The sequence below is a fragment of the Scheffersomyces coipomensis genome (genome assembly GCF_036884675.1).
Source record: "Scheffersomyces coipomensis strain NRRL Y-17651 chromosome Unknown DFJ63scaffold_3, whole genome shotgun sequence".
Classification (NCBI taxonomy): domain Eukaryota; kingdom Fungi; phylum Ascomycota; class Pichiomycetes; order Serinales; family Debaryomycetaceae; genus Scheffersomyces; species Scheffersomyces coipomensis.
This window is the reverse complement of record NW_027042894.1, coordinates 372,244-393,713: the sequence shown is the minus strand read 5'-3', so window position 1 is coordinate 393,713 and position 21,470 is coordinate 372,244. Positions and strand designations below refer to the sequence as shown.

General features: G+C 31.0%; 10 protein-coding genes across 10 annotated transcripts; 5 read left to right on the top strand and 5 right to left on the bottom strand. All coding sequences in view use genetic code 12, as the record gives it.

Moving 5' to 3' along the window:
* Positions 1-25: 25 nt before the first annotated feature.
* Positions 26-2,275, top strand: LKH1 (bifunctional aminopeptidase/epoxide hydrolase). Its single transcript, XM_064903152.1, has one exon. The coding sequence runs from the start codon at positions 215-217 to the stop codon at positions 2,105-2,107; it is 1,893 nt and encodes a 630-aa protein (XP_064762372.1). The 5' UTR covers positions 26-214; the 3' UTR covers positions 2,108-2,275.
* Positions 2,275-3,261, top strand: DFJ63DRAFT_102786 (uncharacterized protein). The gene has a single exon (XM_064903157.1). The coding sequence runs from the start codon at positions 2,443-2,445 to the stop codon at positions 2,971-2,973; it is 531 nt and encodes a 176-aa protein (XP_064762371.1). The 5' UTR covers positions 2,275-2,442; the 3' UTR covers positions 2,974-3,261.
* SNL1 (Snl1p) lies at positions 3,029-3,824 on the bottom strand. Its single transcript, XM_064903153.1, has one exon. It carries the CDS (start codon positions 3,693-3,695, stop codon positions 3,084-3,086), a length of 612 nt encoding a protein of 203 aa, XP_064762370.1. The 5' UTR covers positions 3,696-3,824; the 3' UTR covers positions 3,029-3,083.
* A 129-nt stretch (positions 3,825-3,953) lies between these two features.
* Positions 3,954-5,678, bottom strand: DFJ63DRAFT_312367 (uncharacterized protein; the record flags this gene model as incomplete). Its single annotated transcript, XM_064905957.1, has 1 exon — positions 3,954-5,678. The coding sequence occupies one exon, from the start codon at positions 5,676-5,678 to the stop codon at positions 3,954-3,956; it is 1,725 nt and encodes a 574-aa protein (XP_064762369.1).
* Positions 5,679-6,342: 664 nt separating this feature from the next.
* Positions 6,343-7,485, top strand: DFJ63DRAFT_285471 (uncharacterized protein; the record flags this gene model as incomplete). The annotated part of the gene is made up of 1 exon (XM_064904902.1): positions 6,343-7,485. One exon carries the CDS (start codon positions 6,343-6,345, stop codon positions 7,483-7,485), a length of 1,143 nt encoding a protein of 380 aa, XP_064762368.1.
* A 1,721-nt stretch (positions 7,486-9,206) lies between these two features.
* Positions 9,207-9,659, top strand: COX5 (cytochrome c oxidase subunit Va; the record flags this gene model as incomplete). The annotated part of the gene is made up of 1 exon (XM_064904930.1): positions 9,207-9,659. One exon carries the CDS (start codon positions 9,207-9,209, stop codon positions 9,657-9,659), a length of 453 nt encoding a protein of 150 aa, XP_064762367.1.
* A 634-nt stretch (positions 9,660-10,293) lies between these two features.
* Positions 10,294-11,019, bottom strand: DFJ63DRAFT_285919 (uncharacterized protein; the record flags this gene model as incomplete). Its single annotated transcript, XM_064904933.1, has 1 exon — positions 10,294-11,019. The coding sequence occupies one exon, from the start codon at positions 11,017-11,019 to the stop codon at positions 10,294-10,296; it is 726 nt and encodes a 241-aa protein (XP_064762366.1).
* Positions 11,020-11,576: 557 nt separating this feature from the next.
* On the bottom strand, positions 11,577-12,503 carry YMC2 (Ymc2p; the record flags this gene model as incomplete). The annotated part of the gene is made up of 1 exon (XM_064904907.1): positions 11,577-12,503. The coding sequence occupies one exon, from the start codon at positions 12,501-12,503 to the stop codon at positions 11,577-11,579; it is 927 nt and encodes a 308-aa protein (XP_064762365.1).
* Positions 12,504-12,817: 314 nt separating this feature from the next.
* SFU1 (Sfu1p) lies at positions 12,818-14,487 on the bottom strand (the record flags this gene model as incomplete). The annotated part of the gene is made up of 1 exon (XM_064905477.1): positions 12,818-14,487. One exon carries the CDS (start codon positions 14,485-14,487, stop codon positions 12,934-12,936), a length of 1,554 nt encoding a protein of 517 aa, XP_064762364.1. The 3' UTR covers positions 12,818-12,933.
* A 2,762-nt stretch (positions 14,488-17,249) lies between these two features.
* SWE1 (tyrosine protein kinase) lies at positions 17,250-21,296 on the top strand (the record flags this gene model as incomplete). The annotated part of the gene is made up of 1 exon (XM_064905956.1): positions 17,250-21,296. The coding sequence occupies one exon, from the start codon at positions 17,250-17,252 to the stop codon at positions 21,294-21,296; it is 4,047 nt and encodes a 1,348-aa protein (XP_064762363.1).
* Between the last annotated feature and the right edge of the window lie 174 nt (positions 21,297-21,470).

Below are 21,470 nucleotides of genomic sequence, written 5' to 3'. Positions count from 1 at the left end.
ACAATTCTGTTTACTCTCCCCCAAACTTAACTCTGCAAAAAAAAGGAGACAAAAAATTTTAAAATAATTTTTCCAACGCTGCACAGTAATTTTTCCGTCTGGCTTCAGATCAGCAAAAATTTCCATTTAAAAAATCCATTACATCATTGTCCAATTCAATTTCAATTTGGTTGTTTCTAGTCAAGTTTAACATTCGTCAAGGTATTCACTAGTCATGTCCAAATTTGAAGCCATTAGAAAGAGATCACACGCATTGGATCCATGTACCGCGTCCAATTACTCTGATTTTAAAGTGGTGTTGACGGATTTATCGTTAAATGTATCATTTACAAACCAAAAGTTGGATGGGAAAGTGATTTATTATTTACAAAATTTAACTTCTGCTGAGGTATTGATATTAGACACTTCTTATTTGAATGTATCATCTGTTATAGTCAACAATTCCAAAGTTGAATTTGATTTGAAGGAAGGTAAAGTTCCATTTGGCTCTCCATTACATATACCATTAACTTCAACTACCAGCGAAAGATTAGTGATTGAAATTGACTTCGCTACTACTGATAAATGTACTGCCATTCAATTCATTCAAGGTGATACTGGTCCATATATCTTTTCTCAATGTCAAGCTATCCATGCTCGTAGTTTATTCCCATGTTTTGATACTCCAGCTGTCAAATCTCCCTATAAATTTAAAGCTACTTCTCCATCAGTATGTACTATGTCAGGTAGACCTCAACCAAGTTCAGAAAAGAATACTTATATCTTTGATCAACCAATCCCAATTCCATCTTATTTAGTCTCCATCACTTCAGGTCAATTACATAAAGCTCCTATTGGTCCAAGATCAGATGTTTATTGTGAATTACCTCAATTAAAACAATGTCAATTTGAATTTGAAAAAGATATGGAAAATTTCATTCAAATTGCTGAAGCTTTAGTTTTTGATTATGAATGGTTAAGATTTGATTCATTGGTTTTACCATCAAGTTTCCCTTATGGTGGTATGGAAATTCCAAATATGACTCAATTAACTCCTACTTTAATTAGTGGTGATAGAACTCAAGTTAAAGTCATGGCCCATGAATTGGCTCATTCATGGTCAGGTAATTTAGTTACTAATTGTTCTTGGGAACATTTCTGGCTTAATGAAGGTTGGACTGTTTATTTAGAAAGAAGAATTATTGGTGCTATTGCTGAACAAGAAGCTAAAGAAGAAGGAAAATCTAATCCAAAAGAATATGGTGAACAAGTAAGACATTTCAATGCTATTATTGGATGGAATGCGTTAGTTGATACTGTTGAACAAATGAATCCAAAATTTACTTCCTTAATTTGGGATTTAAAGAATGAAGATCCTGATGATGCATTTTCAAGAATCCCATATGAAAAGGGGTTTAATTTCTTATTCCATATTGAAACTAAATTAGGAGGTGTTACTGAATTTGATCCATTTATTAAATATTATTTCAAAAAGTTCCGTTATACTTCATTAGATAGTGCTCAATTCATTGAAACTTTATATGAATTTTATCAACCATTAGGTAAAACTCATTTATTAGATTCGATTGATTTCAATAAATGGTTATTTGAATCAGGATTACCAGAATATCCAAATTTCGATACTACATTAGCTGATCAAGTTTATGCTTTAGTTGATAAATGGGTTGCTTTCGTTAAAGATGGTGAAAAGGGATCTGCCCTTTCTACCTTTTCTGAAACTGATATTGCTGATTTCGAAGGTAATCAACAAATGTTATTTATTGAATCTTTATCGGATAAATTCAAAGATTATAATGTTTCTATTGATTTAATTAGATCATTCCCTCAAATTTATCCAAAATTAGCTGCTAGTGCCAATGGAGAAATCTTAGCTGCTTGGAATGATTTACTTATTAAATATGGTAAATTCACCAGTACTGATAAACAAGTTGAATTCTTTGCTAATTGGGTTGGATCAGTTGGTCGTATGAAGTATGTTAGACCAGGCTATAAATTATTAATGACTGGAGTTAGTAAAGAATTTGCTATTGAAACCTTCAAAAAGTTTGAAGATAAATATCATCCAATTTGTAGAGCTATGGTTAAAAAGGATCTTGGTTTAAATTAAGCAAAACAAAACAACCATCTCAGTCTTATATATATACGTAATTTATAGTAACATTTTATATGTTCTACCACCTCATGAATACACGAATGCATACATGATGACATCTATCGATTATACACTCTAGTGATGTCTATAGTTTTGTTTAATTGCAAAAAAAATACTAACCGCTCCGGAAAAATCTTTTTCGCATCAAATTGTGGCGGCGGCTAATCTAACCTCCACCGATCTCTCCACTGTACAAATGGCACTGCACAGTTTTTTCAACACAACACCTTTAAATTGATCAAACACAGTTTCAAACCCTCTTCTTTCGTTGTTCATAGACTATTAGAAAGATGGAATACGTTACTCATTTACAAAAGGAAGATCCTTCCGTGGCTACTACTTCAGTTCATGGTTTAAGTTATACTTATCCTGTACAATATTACGATTTTCACGTATATTACTATGCTCATAATAAGAAATCAACTGAAGAATCAGATGCATTAAGAGCCAAACTTCTTCATGACTTCCCTGAGGATTCAGCTAATGGTTCAATTCTTGTGAAAAAGTTACCGGATACAAAGATAATAGGACCTCATCCAACTCAATTCTGGGAAGCTGATGTTAGAAGACCTGAAGTGTTTGTAAAAGTCTTGAGTTGGTTTCAATTACATCATGGTAATTTATCAGTATTGATTCATCCTCAAACTGGAGATGATCTTACTGATCATACTAAAAGTGCTTTATGGTTAGGTGAAAAGGTACAATTATTAGTTGATATATTCCCTAAAAATGTTGAAAAAGCGATTCCTGAATTTGGAGTTAAAGGTGGGCTTAGAATTAAACCTGAAGATTTTGATTCTCATAAAACAATTATTAATTAATTAAGTAACTTAAAGATAGCGTCATTATCTATAGAGTAGACTGAAATACTCAGTGCTAATTATATATATATATATGTACGTTTAGCTTTTTTTAATAAATATAGATTTATCTAGAATTTAGCTTCCTTTTTAAACTTATCTAATCTTTGATGATGATCTTGAATGAATTTAATTACTTTCTTTCTATTATCTCTTAATATTTCATTACCAGTGACATCAATAGCATCTAATTTGACTAATTCTTTCAATAACATTTCTTCAAAGTAATTATATTTATATTCAACATCTTCTTGAGATAAATCCTTATGATTATGTAAATAATCATCAATTTGAGGAACATATTCTGATTCAACAAAGTCAAGAATATCTTGAATGGTTTTATTAGCCCTTTGAGCTTTACTAAGCTTCTTCTTTGGCTTCTTCTTTTTATTGGCAGTTTTGGCAGCACTTGATTTTGAACCTAATAATACTTTGGAAATGATAAGTATGGTAGTTAACGCAGTGATGGTTAATGATACAGTGATTGGACTAACTTTTAATTGTGAGAAATCATCAATGATATCTTGAGGAGTTATAGATTTAACATAATCAATATGAGGTTGTAATTCTTCAATTGAAGTTGGTATGGATTCTTGAACTTGAACCACATAGCTTTTAACTTGTTCGAAATCAGATGGTAAGCTTGACTTCCATTCTTCTAACTGTGATACTATCTTATCCATGATCAATGTTTATCAATATAAGAAGTATAAATGGTAGTTATGTAGGATGATGTCTGTATATTTCAATCACATGAAATCATAGTTAATTTTTGTTTTGATTCAACTTTTTTTTTTCTGTTTGTTCAGTTCAGTCCCCAAAGGAAAAATGACAACAATTTGATCAGAGCCGCAACTGCCTAATTTGGAACGACAAATGAAGTAAGTCTACAGACATATAAAATAAAGATTAAGTATTATTAGAACAATGTTAGATTATTATTATATAAATATTTCACCACTAATGTTTCGTGATGGTTTCAAATCACCAATGGGTTTTGGTTTTGATAGTTTATTGATGGGAGGTGGAGCCTTTTTATTAATAACAAGTTTTGGAAAATCAGTCGTTGGTTCAACTTCTGGCTCTGGTTCGTTTTTAGTGGTGGTGGTTGTAGATTGCATATTCTTAGGTAATTTCCTCTTCGGACCTTTTGCTCTTGATTTACTAAGATGAGACATGCCTTTACTATTTGTAGTATCTTGTCTTTTAGACTTGATAGTAGTTTCAGTATGTGCTCTTGTTGGAAGAGGGGTTGACATTGGATTTGGACTACTTCTGACTTCTGGTAAAGTACTTGCTCTTAATATTGATGATAATTTATCCTCAAATGATGCTGGCTTAGATGGAGTCAATGAAGATGTCAGCCTACCTTCATGTTTATAAACTGGTGGTGTTAATGAAGCCTTTTGAATATGATTGACCTTCTGGTTGTTGATTTGTGGTTTAGTCGATTTCAACCTTTGTAATTGACTTTGTAATTCTTGAGTGTCTTGTTCAGCATACTTTGAAAGTGAAGGCTTAACTGGTTTCAAAGGGGCTACTTTAGTTGAAGATGATAAATTAGACTTGACATCATTTAAAAGACTCTTCTCTGCCTTAGTATATTGTTCAATTGATGGCTTTGCAGGTTTAAGTGGTGCAAGTTTGGAAGTGTTAGATGATGAGGACGAAGAAGATAATTTTAAAATTGTTGATTTTAATAATTCACTATCCTTCTCTTCATACACTGATGCAGGTGGTTTTGAAGGTTTTGGTGGTGGACCTTTACTTATGGTACTGAAACCATTTGGATTGGGTCTGGTTGGTTTTGGAGGTGGTTGAATATCTTCATCGATTGATTTTCTCTTATTATCTAAATAAGAAGGTTTAGCAATCACGGTTGGTTTCTTAAGTTTCTCATCATCTTTAAGTCTACTATTGGTCTTGGCAGCTTGAGTTGCCCATAAGGCACTTTGATAACTTGGCTTGGGGATATTATGCTTGATGGTTGGAGATATAGCTTTTGAATTACTTAAAGATGACATCCAATCTTTCTTTTCCGATTCATTGATTATTGGCTTGGTAGGAGTTTTAGGTTTATTTGGTTTAGGAGGGGGAGCTTTCTTAATCTCTTGTTGATTATTCTCATCAGTCTTGGAAGAATGTTTAATTGAATGTTCAATTTGTGAAAATGATCGATAACCATCATTTGACATTGGACTTGGAGATGGTGATGAATTGAATACTCTTGGAGTTGGTTTAATTGGTTTGATAGGATCTTTTCTAGCCTTAGGTTGAACTATATTAATGTTAAATGAATTATCCTTGGAAGCTACTTTTCTAGTAGGTAATGGTGGTGGATTTTCATCATCTTCTGAAGGTCTAGTAGGAAGTTTTGGAGGTTCTTCCTCTTCATCATCATCGAAATTATATCTGCTTGATTTGAATGGTTCTTTGGAAGGAGTTGACGAGGAATCCATTTTATAAGTAGCAGGAGTAAATGAATACTTTGCTGGTTTGGTTGGTTTTAAAGGAGTTGAAACATTTGAATTTGATTTTAAATCATTAATATTCCTTCGTAATGAACTTTGACGTTGTTGATCTTCTCTTATTCTATCTTGAGAAATTTGTGATAAACTGGATAAAAAGTCATCCACTTTAGTTGAAGATGGCGAAGTCTCAGTCATACCAATTCTATATCAATTGTCAATTACTATATTGAAATGGTTATAAGATGCAAATTAAGTTATCAGTCTCAATCCATCCCTAATTAATTTAATTGATCTCTTTCATAATTTCTCCTCGCACACCACTTCTGTTTTAAGGTACCTTAATTTTGGTAAATAATATCACAAAATAGGTTCTCATACTTAAGATTATCAACTAGGTTTTAACTGAGAATCATACCGTTAATTAGAAGTGTAAAGTGGTTAAGCGATATGTAACTCGGTTAAATGGTAACTGAAAATAAGTTACTATAGATTAATTTGGAGTTTTTATGTCTATTTTACAGTTCAATAATTAATAATTCAATTTTGTAAACATTTCGTCAAATATCTCTCTTAAATTTATTATGTTAATTCATATTATTGAAACTATTGCAATATTTTAAATAGTAAAACTTATAAAATATGATCTTATATCAGTGTGAAAGTACCATAGACCAGTATAGAAACTATTTATCAACTATACACTCAGGATTTATAACCTTTATAACTTCACTTTTGCAAGAATTAACAGCCATTCGCTCAAAAAAAAATATAGTGTCGCAAACTCATCTGAAAAATCAAATAAATTTTATAGAGATTGATATTTACATCAAGAAGATTGACCATTACAACAGGAAGAACAATGTCGTTTGCATTTGGATTCACTCAAGATGATTTCAGCGATGATGATGAGTTGATAAATAATGGTATCGCTTCACAACAAGGGACAGCACCAACTACAACTGCCAATTCTACCAGTACCACCACCGCATTGGATAAATTATCTGAAACCATTGATCAAAAGAACTTACCCAAGACACATTCCCTAGACTCGATATTACAAACATTAGTCGATGTCAGATTATCATTCGATCAATATATCACTCCAAGAGGTGGCAATATTGTCTATAGACGAGAATTATTCGATGTCAAACATCAAATCATGACTGAAGATCATCAACAAGATCACGCTAATGGTGGAGAAATCATCGTTAATGATATTTTAATTGATGAAAATTCAAGTGATTTACAAAAGAATGTGTATGAAGGAGGATTTAAAAGTTGGGAATGTTCTTATGATAGTATTGATAAAATAAATCAATTAATCACTAATGAAGATTTACTTAATAAATTTGATAGTTATTTAGATTTAGGATGTGGAACTTCATTACCTTCAAGTTTTTTATTCTCCCAATTAATAACGAATGGAACACAATTACAAAATAAGCATAAAAAGACGATAATATTATCTGATTTTAATTATGATGTGCTAAGATTAGTTAGTTTACCAAATTTAATCATTCAATGGGCAGTAACTAATTCTAATGAGACATTGATTAGTTCTGAAGAAGGAGAAAAACAATTATTAATAACTGAATCATTAATAAATCAATTCAAATCAGATTTATTGAACTTTGATATTGAATTGGTGTTTGTATCGGGATCATGGGGAAAGCAATTTAATCAAGTTATTAAACCATATAATATTGATTTCATAGTCAGTTCAGAAACAATTTATTCGTTAGACACATTACCAATAGTTGCGGAAACTCTAATTGAATTATTACAATATCAAGAAACCACTAATATTATAAAACATAGACAAAGTTTAATTGCTGCTAAAAATATTTATTTTGGGGTTGGAGGTTCAGTGATTGAATTTATGAATTATTTACAAAACTTAATCCATAATGATAAGCATAATACAATTTCAACTAACACAGAAGAGATTAATGAATCACAATTAAGACGTTCAATTATTATGATAACGAATAGAATAGATTAAAGATAGATAATACATATAAATACTATAGATCAACCGACTAATAAGAAACTATATAATAAGTACTGTGAAGCAGTAAAATAAGAAATAAGCCAATGATATCTTATAACTAGCAAAAATAATCGACCAATTTTGGAACAATTCAAAACTTGATTATAGGGTCTTTAAATTTTTCGTAACCACCTCTGACCGGAAATGTCTAAATAGTCGGTGGTTTCTTCGGTCCCTGGTAGCGTCCAGAGGCATTCAGCTCTAATATAACAAACCAATGTGCACGACTCTAATGTTTGATAAATTCATACATAAAAGGATGTTCACCATACATAAATGGAAATGGTTGATTGCCATGACGATTGGTTATATTTTCAAGTTCTGATTGGGAGAACATAGCGTCTTGCTTATCAGTAGTATCCAATTTCCTAACAATGATTTCGTAATCGTGGATATTCAACGTACAATCATATTTGTACTCACCCAGGTAGTGTACCCTAAAGCTCATATTACCACGTATGTTCTCAGAAGATACCATGTGTCATTTTAGAAAACTAGAGGATATTCTACATTAAATTTTCGTTCTTATTTAAAGATGAAGATAGTGGCAAGGAACTTTTTCATCTCTTCTATATTTTAGATATAACCAATAGACCATGTGAAGCTTGATGGTATATATAAACCCAAGTAGATGTATTTCCTTTACTAAATTCATTAGCTCGGAATATATCAAGTATCGGTTTATGGTCCAACCAAAACTCCTCTATATAAGTGATTGCAAAATAAGGTATTTGTATATGGCCTGATAATATTTTTAGGATGAAGCACACGACCAACGATTTTGTTTGTTCTATGATTGATTTGTTGTTTTGTTTAAATGGTAATTATTAAAAAGAATTGTATAAATCAATCAATTCTATATATCAATCTATTATAGCAACAAGGGTATGTATAAGGAAAGTATTATGAATATGGTTAAATTTGGTCTTTTAGTGGAGTCATGAAGTAATGTGTTTGCATGGTGCAGAGAAATTGTATGTTGTAGCAGTTAATGGTTAATAATCACCATTGAAAAATGATTGATTGGCTGGATATTTCAGGATTAGAGGAAAGAGTGTTTAAGAGGTGTCAAGTTGTTTACTTTATATAATGTCAACGATGATGTCAATTGATTGAATTCCTTTAGAGATGGATCTTGAATTACCCTTGTAGGGGTAAGATCTAGTTTTGGCAGCATGGGGTTTGAATTTGTTAATGAACTATTCAATCCATCGACCAATGAACCAACCAATCAATCAATTATCACCAATTCACTTCAAAATCCATGTCATCAACTGTTCGATCATCAACCAATCACTTACAACTACATTTACTGTACCATTCTAACCATTACCTACCACCATCACTATAACTTTCTAGTTATAATCAGGTGAGAGCTCAAAGGTCGTGCATATACACAATCTCTTCCCTTTTGGTTCTGGAACTGTTCCTTTTTTTGGTCCAATCACAATTTCAATTTTGGGTATAAATGAGAACCTCCTCACCGCAGTACTTAATGATATTTATACACCCACTTTAAAGAGAAAAAAAAATGGTACCACTATGTTAGAACCAGGAAGAACCAGAGCACACCAGAGGAGAGAAAAAAAAATTGTATACAAAAGAGAGAAAATTTAACTATATTCAAACCTTTCTTTCAGAATAACTACTAACTAAAGTCATATTATAGAAGAATGTATCGTCAATCATTACAAAGATTAGCCATCAGAAGTCAATCCACTGTTGCTAAGTCTGTTCCAAGACCATTATCCAATGCCTATGTTTCCAAATTAGAATCAAGATGGACAGCATTACCAAAGGAAGATCAAACTTCATTAATTGAAAGTTTGAAATCAAGAATGGAATTACCATGGCAAGAATTGACTCCTGCTGAAAAGAAAGCATCATATTATATTTCCTTCGGTGAATGGGGTCCAAGAAAGCCTTTATATGGTCCTGGTGATCAAGCTAAAGTTGTTTATGGTGTAGTTGGTGGTATTGTTGTTTCTATTGTTATATTCGCTGGTATTAGATCTGTTGCTCCAGCTTCACCAACAACTCTTAACAGACAATGGCAAGAAGCTTCTGATGAATATCTTAAATCCAAGAATGCCAATCCTTTCAGTGGTTATTCTCAAATTCAATAGGTTATTTCCATCCATCCGTCCATCAATCAATTTATCCCATCCCCCTTTCATTCAGTCATTTTTTTGTTTCTTTCCTCCATCCCTATCACATTCCAATCTAATCATTTAACAATAATATCCTTTTATTATCATTTTCATCAAGAATGTCTTTTCAATTGACATGATTATGAAGTCAATTATTATTATTTTTATTATGTTTAAGTTTGTTTTTTATTATTATTATTACTAACTACCTACCTATCTTTTTGTTTCTGGATTAAAATAATGATACTTTTCCAGAACAATATATTCATGAACAGAAAACTTAGTACCATAGTTGTCATTAAACTATAAATTTATTCCAAAATTATTTGAAGAATATTTTACTAAATTACAAAAAACATTACATTTATATATATTAGTATATATAATTACTTTATATCTGAATATAAAAATTACAGATTTTAAATCATATCTAATGTAGTTGTCATTCTGTAGATGTAGCTTATTGCAACTAAGAGAATGTAGTACAATTGATTAACACTTTACAATATATTTACGTTTATTTTTAATAATATTCTATTTATGTTAGTTTTTTTAAAGAGTTTTTTAATGTTAATTTAAATGTTACTTTTACAGTAAAATCAAAGACTTCTTAACGGTATGGAGCATCGGCATCAATACAGTATTGTAATTCTTGTTCCCATTTATCACCATTTTCTAATAATTTTTCTTTATTATATAATAATTCTTCTCTGGTAGCAGTGGTATATTCAACATTTGGTGATTCAACAATGGCATCCACAGGACAAGAATCTTGACAATAACCACAATAGATACATTTAGTCATATCGATATCATATTTATAAGTTCTTCTTGAACCATCAATTCTTTCTTCGGCTTCAATAGTAATGGCTTGAGCTGGACATATAGCTTCACATAATTTACATGCAATACACCTTTCTTCACCACTTGGATATCTTCTTAATGCATGTTCACCTCTGAATCTTGGAGAGATTGGTCCCTTTTCAAATGGATAATAGATGGTATATGGAGCTCTAAAATACATTTCCATACAAAGGTACATACCTCTAGCAATTTCACTTAAAAAGAAAAATTTAGTAGCTTTACTTAATGCACTTTCACCACTTTCTTCCCAAGTTTTAGGTCTTGGGACTCTGAACCCCTTTGGCCATGAAGATTGATTAGATCCAGCAGTGGTTAAATAGTCACTACCCTCATTAAGAGCAGCAGCAGCAGGTTTATAAAGTCTTGATGCTGAAGATAATGATTGTCTCAAGGTTATTTGTATTGGTTGTTGATGTTGTCTGAGTATGAATTGAGGTTTGGTGACACTCGATGTTATGATTTGTCTAAACATTATGAATGATATGATGATATGATGATTATGAATCTATGATATAGATGGACTTGACTTGATTTCAAGTTTATGCAAATTTTTTTCCCTTTGATATATCAAAGAAAAATATGAATTAAAGTAAAGATTAAAATGGATGAATTGAATTGAAATTGAAAGTCGACAAATAGAACAGTATTGAATTAACTAACACAATGAGTTCGTCTTTGACAGATTCGAATATATTTATAAGATATTACTGATTGAAATCTAAATACACCAACGTCCTTGTTTGTTTTAATTTGGATTGGTTTAACTCTTTATTTTTTTTTGATTTCTATGTCAAAATGGTAATCGCACACCCATCTCACCGTTAACTATGAATAAAATTATATAAGAAGAAAATCATCTGTTTTCATTGGCTTGAATTTAAAGTGAGTGAGAGGATGAGTAAGAAATTATGTAAGCATAAAGTCATACCAATTTTGCAATCTATAGCAAAAGACTTACACTTTATTATGATGATCTAAGGATAAATATACATATATTACACTATACTATAGTATGGGAGATTGATCAAATCATCCCATTACTCTTAATGCAAGTTCAACACTAGCAAACGTACCAGCACTACATGGAATAGCTCTTAATAAACATGGTACAATACCTCTCCAGAATCCTCTTAAACCATGAGTTTTATAAATAAATTTAGTAGCTTTTAAAATTGAACCTTGGAATTTACTTTCTGATCCGAATTTATCACTTTGAATATTTGATTTTATAACATCAATAGGATATGATGATAACCATAAAGCATTACCTGCTAAAGCACCACTAGCTAATAATTCAGGGGTACTTATATTATTTCTTGATTTATAATGTTGTAAATCAATGATTTGTTGAATTAATGTTTCATAAGTCAAGAACCAAACCCCATAGGCTTGGATTTCTCTTATTAATGTGATACTGAAACCACGGAATATACCTCGTTTAATTCCTTCTTGATTATATATAAGTTTGACTGTATCGATTAATGAACTTTTGACCGTGGATTTATTTGATTGACTTATGATACGTAATTGTTCAATAGGACCAGCTACAGGTGTATTGACTATACCAGCTACGGCACCAGCAATATAAGTTTGAGGCCATAAATTGATTTCATTAGTATGTTTGATATCACCATTATTACGATTATAATTCAATAATTGTCTTCTTGCCTCATGGAATCCATAAAATTGTAATGAAACACAAACCCCAACTCCGAATAAAGGTGGTAAAGTTCCTTTATAAAATGCTAATAATCCTTCATTTTTAATCACTTGTTTAATGATTGAGATTGATGAAGTTTCATTCGAAGTTTGTAATCTGATCTTAACAAGATCAGCCGGTTGACCAATTAAGACTTGAGTTGCCCCACCGATGAATCCAGCCGTTATATCTTTGACTTTTCTCAATATGGAATTATCAACTGCATGTACTTTGGTATCAATTTCAAATTCACTCATGATATCTTATCTCTCTATCGTTTAATTGAATTTATTTTATCTCAAACGGTCGATCTTAATTCACTCTTCTTTTTCGATAAATATGAATCCAACACCAACGTCTTCTTTCTTATACTTTCTCCTTATCCTTAAGATATCGACTAACTAACACGCAATGATATTAAATTGATTATATATTACGCAATTATAATACATATCTAATCAATCTTATTTGAAAAATTTAAACTAAATCCACCATATTAAAATTTGATTGCATCTTATCACGTGATCGATTTTTATAATCTTTCATTTACCCCATACTTTTGCAACTTTCTACATTGATTATAAGTATAAATAATTTTTAATATTTTTAGATTAAACTACTTAGATACATACGGTAGAAAGAACCATAATTGTTTAATTTCATTTACTTTTTAAATAACACCAATTTTTAACCATTTAATAACCCTCCAATCGATAAAGCGTGAGTCCTATGCGTAGTTGGAGCAGTTGTTGTTGTTGTTGTTGTTGTTGTAGTGGCAGTAGGAATCTTTTTAGGACGTTCCGAATCATCATCTTCATCATCTGATTTTGCTTCTGGGGACATTGTGGTTGGTGTAGATGAACTACTTGTACCACTAGAAGTACCACTTGAAGTATCTACATCGGCTTTAAATGCAGATGTAAAATCAATTGCCAATGGTGTAGACATATGTGACTTCCTTTCATTAGAGGATGCTGATATAAGTGATGATATTTTCGATGGTAATGGAAGACTAAGTTCCTTATTTATGATAGGAGCTAATTGAGGATGTGATTGTTGAGGTGATACAGAAGGTTTATCACCCTTTAAATTCAATTGAGGTAATTTTATACTTTCTGAATGATATTTTGATTGTGATGATTGAGATGTGGAATTTTGAGGAGGTTGAGAATAATAACCAAATTGTATAGGTGGAGGAGGAGGACCTGGAACTGGACCAGGACCATTGGGTATTCTCCCTGCTCCAGTATAAGGAGGGAAATAAGAAGTATGAGAATTAAATGATGAAGCTGCTAATGGTAATGGAGGAGGTAATCTTGATATTGGAGGCGATGAATTAGTTGATATTGGAGTATTACTTGATGTCAAAGTTGTACTTGATGAATCATCTTCTTTCTTTACCATAACAGTTGAACTTGATGGCGGCAAATTTCTTTTTCTTCTTTTAATAGTATTTCTTTTCATCCTTATTGGACGATGTGAACCATGTAATCGATAATATAATCCACATGCATTACAAATAGTGTTTCCAATATCATCTCTTCTCCATAATGGAGTTATAGTAGTTCCACAATTAAAACATGCAATAGCTAAAGAATCTTCTACTTCCCCTTCGGAATTTGCCGGTGGAGGAGGAGATATTATAGGAGATATCACAGTAGGAGGTTTTAAATCGATAATATTATCAAATGATGGTTTTTCTCGTTTAGCAACCACAACTCTATTATTATAAGCAGGACACCCTTTACAAGCGGCTGAACCACCAGTACCATTGCATCTTCCATCACCTTTACATGACCCTTCATCAGTTTTAGTGATAGTGATGGTATTGGGAGGTCTTTTTAAATTGACAGGTCGATGAGTATTATTTGATCGAAGATATAAACCACAAGCATTACAGATTAAAGTCCCATCAGGAGCTCTTCTCCATAATGGAGTTTTTGTAGTACCACAATTAGAACATTGTTGACCATCATCAGGATTGGTATTATTAGGAGAACTTGATGCACATGAGGTTGGATCATTTGGGTTGGTGGTATAGGGTGGAGATTTAGGTGGCGATTTTGGAGATTTTGAGGTCTGTATAGGAGATTTAGTATTGGTGGTAGTTGTTGTTGTTGTTGTTGTTGTACTGGGTATGGTTGTTGATGAAGCGGTGACGGATGATGGGGTTGAAGGTTGTAGTAGGTTTGAATTTGATTTATTATCCTCCAGCAGGGTGGTAGGGGGATTAGATGACATTATAATAATATGATGATATGGGATATAACTTGAGATGAGATTGTATGTATAAATATAAGATTTAATGAGATTTAGTTAAATAACTTTTAATGGGATAGTTTAAACTGACGACGATTAAAGGAGGTGGATGTTACCTTGACAGATACATATAGATAGGTTGATGCTATATGATGAGATAGAGATCACTTTGCATGAAAACGAAGAGATTGATTGATGGATGGACGGATAGATAATTATCCGGTTGGTTGATAAAGTTGCCTTTCTTTGGTACAAGGAAGGAAGGAAGGATGACCTTTTGTACAGATAAAATAAGATCTAAAATTGAGATTTAGATAGTTGATGGAAATAGAATGTAATATGGAAGATGACACCAACTGTTTTGTGAATAAGATGGTGGATATATCGGTGAATGATAAATGTTATTGATGGTTTTGATTAGATATTAAAAATATTTCTTGTAGATTTTTTTTTCTTTTCTTTTGTTTTTTTTATGGAACTTGGCTGTGTACAAATTAGGTTTGAATTACTATGATTAGGAAAGATAGGTAATGAAATGATCTTAAACTAATGAAGGGAATAAGAGATCTGAATATATGAGAATGAGTGAATTAGTAATTTCCGGTTTTCTTGCTTTTTAATAATAATAATAATAATAATAATTGGAAGGATACAGCCACACACAGTAGTAGTTGTAGATGGTAGATTGTAGATTGGATAATGAATTGCTATACCTTTTGGTTTACAAGTGATGAATGATTAGTAAAGAAATCAAAAGGTGTGGGAAATATCAAATTGATATAAATAATAATATGGATAATAATAATAACCAATTCAAAGAATTAATCAAAAGGTTAAAAAAATTAATTAAATTTGATAAAATTGATAAAATTTCACAATTTTTGTTAGTCGATTTTATTTACTACTTATATTATTACTATTTATAAAAAAGTGACAGTACAGACAGACAGACAAAAACAGCAAAAGAAAAAAATAAAAAAACAAAAAAAAGAAATTTTTCAGTGAGTGTAAATTAATCCTAAACTTGCGACATGTTTAACTATAGTGTTCCTTTCATGCCAATCATTATAAATGTAATTATACCTCTATTTAGTTATATGAAGGTATATAACTGGGGTATGACATCAATTTGATATCATTTAAATTGATTAAAATTATGATTATCTATATAGAATCTGGTATTACTCTCACTTTACTACATACTTATAGATTCCTTGCTCACTCGCATTAGGTATGGAATACGAACGACATTTTGCTTTAATCAGATTGCATCTGGATAGCAGACAATGTCACTTTTTCGCATTGGCCAATCAGAGAACGAGAATTAGTCAGAACATACCACCACATAATTATTATTATTATCGTAATCAGCCCCTAAAACAATAAAATAATCCACAATTAAAATAGTGTTCCATAACACATTCTATATTTGAACTGTCAAATAATATAATAAAGAATGAAAAGTGTAAATGGTATATCGTAAGATAAATCTACACAACATGAACTACGCCTCTTTATCACACACATACACACCAATCTCCTCCTATTCTTCTTCTTCTTCTTCTACTTGTTCCTCCTCCTCCTCCTTACCCCCCATTCAACACTATAATTAAATAAATCACTCAACTAATCAATCTAATTAAATAGGGTCAATATTTGAGGTAATTTTGCTTTTGTATTCTTTTAAAATTTAAGCTTTTGATTTTTCGATTTGGTTTTTTTGACAGCAAAATTTCAAATTAAGCCTTGTCTTGTCTTGTCTTGTCTTGTCTTATTTAATAAATTAAACTTATTTCATTTCAATTCACAACTTCTATAGTGTAGATCTCATGAATTACCAGTAAATAAGTTATGAGTATCCTTCTTCATCTTCTTATCTCTCTAATAGGTAATTCTTTGATATTTTTTTACAATCTTATGCTTGCGCCTCTTTCCCCCTATAAGTTACATAAGAATTATTAATTTGAGTCACAAGACTGGTAATTCTTCAGGGGTACGAACATCTAATTACTCCTATCTTGAAAAGTGTATGACTTCAATGATGAGTTGATCATCATGTGAAGTGACTAGTATCAAAACATCTCTCTCTCTCTCTCTCTCTCTCTCTCTTGCTCCCATTAACTACTTCATTAAGCGAAAGGTCCCTTGCCTTTTAAACAATTAACTCCCTTGAATTAGTTCCATGTAACATAAAAATATCATCGCTTCATCTACTATTACTCCATAACTACTACTACTTCGAGAAAAATTATAAATAAAATATCATCCCTATTATGCAAACTATGACTGTGAAATTTTACTGAAACGGGTCCATCACCCCAAAAAGAAAAACGCGTCGCGTTAACATTTAATTGATCATGTGACCATGACTTTACCAATTTTTTGTGTCAATATTTACTATATTTATATACCGGAATCAAAACAAATCATCCACATTCCCTCAAAAACCCATACACAGAATAAACAATCAATTTAAAACTTATAATCCATAATTTCATTGTGTATAATTATCACCTATCCTTATACCAAAAGACCCCAATTATCCATCCATACCCTTTACTTCATTTCATTCATCATCCTTTTTCCCCTATTTTTTTTACTTTCCTTTTCATTAATTCAATTGCTTTTTACTATCAACGACCAATACACGCATACCTCCTTCCTCCCCCTTTTGAAATTCAGCATATAAAATCACCATTCGAATACTACTCAATTGCTAACACATCAATTGAAATACCAAAGAGATGAGTTATCAGCATCGCCCGCCATCATCTTCTGCGGGTGCAAGCTCAGGAACTAATGATGTTAATTCCACTTCAAACCACCCTTCCTCCTCCTCATCATCATTTGAAGATCAAAACATAACTCATAATAGTAATGTTGACAGTTCATCATCATCAACCAATAATCATTTCAATACGAGTCAGGATATATCAACATCAACTGTTACTCCTAAATTACGTAAATCCCATTCTCGAAAACCAACCTTATCAAGTAATAAACAACCATCTCCATCTATATTCATCAATAATAGTCAATTGGATTATTTCACCAATAATCATTTTTCAAGATCGTTCAATAGTTTGATCTTGGATGATATCAAACAAGAATTAAATGATGATAGAACTCATCATCATCATAGTCATAATACATCTACTGAGTCTAATATATCGAATTCATCTCGGAAAAAGATAAATAAATCACCTCCTTTCAATGTTAAACAAGTTTATTATGATGACCATATAGATTCATATTTGGATGATACAGTACCTGATGTAAATGATAACGATAATGATAATAATGACGATTTCAATATGACTGATGATGAAGGTGATCATGAAGATAATGATGAAGATGATGAATTATCCCAATATACCAGTCCCACATTAAATATATTAAAGCCAAAGAGGATTCGAAAAACTAATCATAAAGCAAAACGACTGGAAGATTTCATTTCTGAAAGTGAAGATAATCAATCTAAATCTCAACAATCATCTATAAAACGTTCATCTAAATTTTTAAATCTTTCCATTGATTCTAATTTAAAATCATTAAATAACAACAACACCAATAGTGATAATACCGTCATTATAGGTAATAATTTCCATAGTAGTCAAAAACATAATCATCATGAAGATATTGATTGTATAAGTGATTTAAATGAAATTGATTCATCTATAATATCAAAAAGTAGAGAACAAACTCCAATTGAAGTGTTAAGTCCTATTATAAGGAAAACTCCCAATAAACATGGATCATCAACAGTTTCCATATCATCATTAAATACTAGTACCGTTAATAAATTCAAACGACCTCATAAATTAATAAGTCAATCACCTACTCCATCACCATCATCTAATAAAGTGATTAATAATCCAAAATCATTCTTATACCCATTTAATCGTTCACCTGATCATCTCAAGCATAAAAATACAAGTGAAGAATTATTACCTATAACAACTGATGATTCTCAACTACCAATACAGTCACAATCACAACAACAAACGAATTTATATTCTCCATCAAGATTAGGCTTAAAGGCGTTTAAAATGTTTAAGAATGCTAATAAAGATGCTATAAAATCACCTAATAGAATATCAACTACTCCTGAAAGAATAAGGCCGACTTCAAGTTCTATATTTGATAAAAGTACAAATCAACATAATAATACTCAAATCACATATTCTAAATTAAGGAAGACATCTGTACCAGTTTTCAATACTCATTCACCATTTGAAAAACCAAATTCTTCTTCATCACCTATAAGTGGAGGCGGAAATGCTAATTTTGAATATTATAATGTGGATGATATCGATATAGATATTGATATTGATAGTCCTTCTAAAGGAAGAAAATTATCTGCATCATCTGGTGGGAATCCAATTATCATTTATCAAGATAATAATAATAATGAAAGTAGTAGACGAACATTCCCCATTCAAAAACATAATTCTGGATCAATTTATCAACAATTACAAATACCTCCTCCTCAACCAGTAATATCAGTAGCACCAATTCCCACACAACAACAGCAAGTGCAAGTTCCAATACTGACGATTCCTCATCTGAATTCTGATTTATTTGATGATAAAGAAAACAAAGCTTCTTATAAATTTGTTAAACCATTACAAGCTGCATTTAAATCTGCTGGATTATTAAAGAAGAATAGTATAGAACCAACCAAGAAAAAACTACCTCCCGAAACTCCTATGAAGAAGAATCCATTAATGATGATAAATACTAATACTATGCATACTAATAATGGAGATAATCATGAAATTAAATTAAGTGCCACGACAACTACGAATTCAGGAACGAATACGAATACGAATAATAATATGCAATATCTCAAACTTCCTGGAGGTGGGGTTAATAAATCAAGTCTTTCAAATATCATTTCTTCAGCTCATGATGATTCGATTGAAGACCTGGAAATGTCGATTGAAGTAGGAAGAAATCACAATGGATCATTTATGAGTGATGCTAATTCTACTACAGCAAGTTTCTTTAGAATTCCATCTTCAAATAGTGGATCAAGTAGTAAACCTAAAGTTGTGGTTCAAATTCCTCCAACTATTTCAACATCTCAATCATCAAGAAGTAAAATTATGGATTGTGCAAATTCAAATTCATCTAGTTCAAGTCATCAAAATATTCTTGATTTAGATATTGAATTAAGTTCTGATGCAGAATTAAGTATCCCTGAAACCCCTACTAAAGCAGTTAAACATTCACATTCAACTCCATCTCATTTCAGTCCTATTCAATTAAATCATCATCATCATCATCACCAGTCAGACAATACTATCAGGAGTAATCCAGTATTAACATTGAATACCACCAAAAGTTCATTCAGTTCCAATGATTCTCAAGAACCATGTACTCCTATCAATCCATTATTTTTCAAACTTGGAGGTGTGGGTGGTAAGTCCACCACAACCACAAGTCATGGACAAAGTATGGGTAAAAGAGGTCAAGAACATACTAAGACATTATCATCATCGATTCAAGATGATGATGATGAAGGTGAAGATGATTTAACCCTTACTCATAGTCAACCTCCACCTCCACATCATCATTATCATCCTCATCATTTACCTGATATTGAAAGTCAACTTCAACAACATGAATTAGATGAGGCGGAATTACTTAAACCTTCTAAAATTGACGATCATTTAGTAGAGAAGTTTGGTATGAAGAATATTAAATATCTTGGTAGTGGAGAATTTTCCGTTGCATTTGAATGTTTATTTCAACAAGAGAAATTTGCTATAAAGAGAAGTAAGAAAGCTATGATTGGTAAGAATGAAAGAAAACAAATCTTACGAGAAATTGAAGCTTTAAGATATCTTACCTCTGTTAAAGATGATGAATTTGAAGAAGAGAAGGAAAGAGAAGAAGGTAAAGAATATTTGATTTATTTCATTGAAGCTTGGGAATTTAATAATTACTTTTATATTATGACGGAATATTGTGATAATGGTACGTTATATAAATTCTTGGAAGATAATAAGACTTATAAGATTGATGAATTTAGAATTTGGAAGATTTTAATTGAGATTTTAAATGGATTAAATTTTATGCATCAAAAGAATTATTTACATTTAGATTTAAAACCGGAAAATATCTTTATAAATTTTGAAGGGTCATTAAAGATTGGAGATTTTGGATTAGCTACTAAATTACCTATCCTTGAAAAAGATTTTGATTTAGAAGGAGATCGGAATTATATTGCACCTGAATTAATTAATGAAAAAATTTATACTCCATTTGCTGATATTTTCAGTGTGGGATTAATAATATTAGAAATTGCTGCAAATATTATTTTACCTGAAAATGGAACCCCATGGAGAAAATTAAGAAGTGGAGATTTAAGTGATGCTGGGAAATTACTGAGTGATAATTTAAGTATATTTTTACAAAATCAGAATAATTATTCTTCAACTACCACTACATCATATAAATCAATTTTATCAATGGGGACTACTGCTAATAAGAATACTTCTAATAATTCGAATAATAATAATAATAATAATAATAATACTGGTGGTAGTACTAGGTATGTTCCAAGTATTGAAGAATTAATTCCATTAGGAGCTCCTAAATTTTTAGTAGATGGAGATTCGATGAATTTAGATAAATTAGTAAATAAGATGTTAAAACCTAATCCATTTGATAGACCTAATGCTAAGACTATATTAGAAATGGAAGAATGTTTATTAATTGAAAATAGAAGAAAAGCAGGTGCAACTATTTTTGAAGGTGAATTCGGACCAAATGATGATGATTGATTCAAGTAAAAAATTAGAATAGATTTTTCTGTCGTGTGTAATTTTTTAATTAAATTTATAATGAGAATAATAAAAAATGATTTACAGTTAATTAAATTAATTAATTAATTGTTAAATAACTACATGTGAATAAAACAAATGAAAATAAGTTAAAACGGTTTCATTCGTAAATTT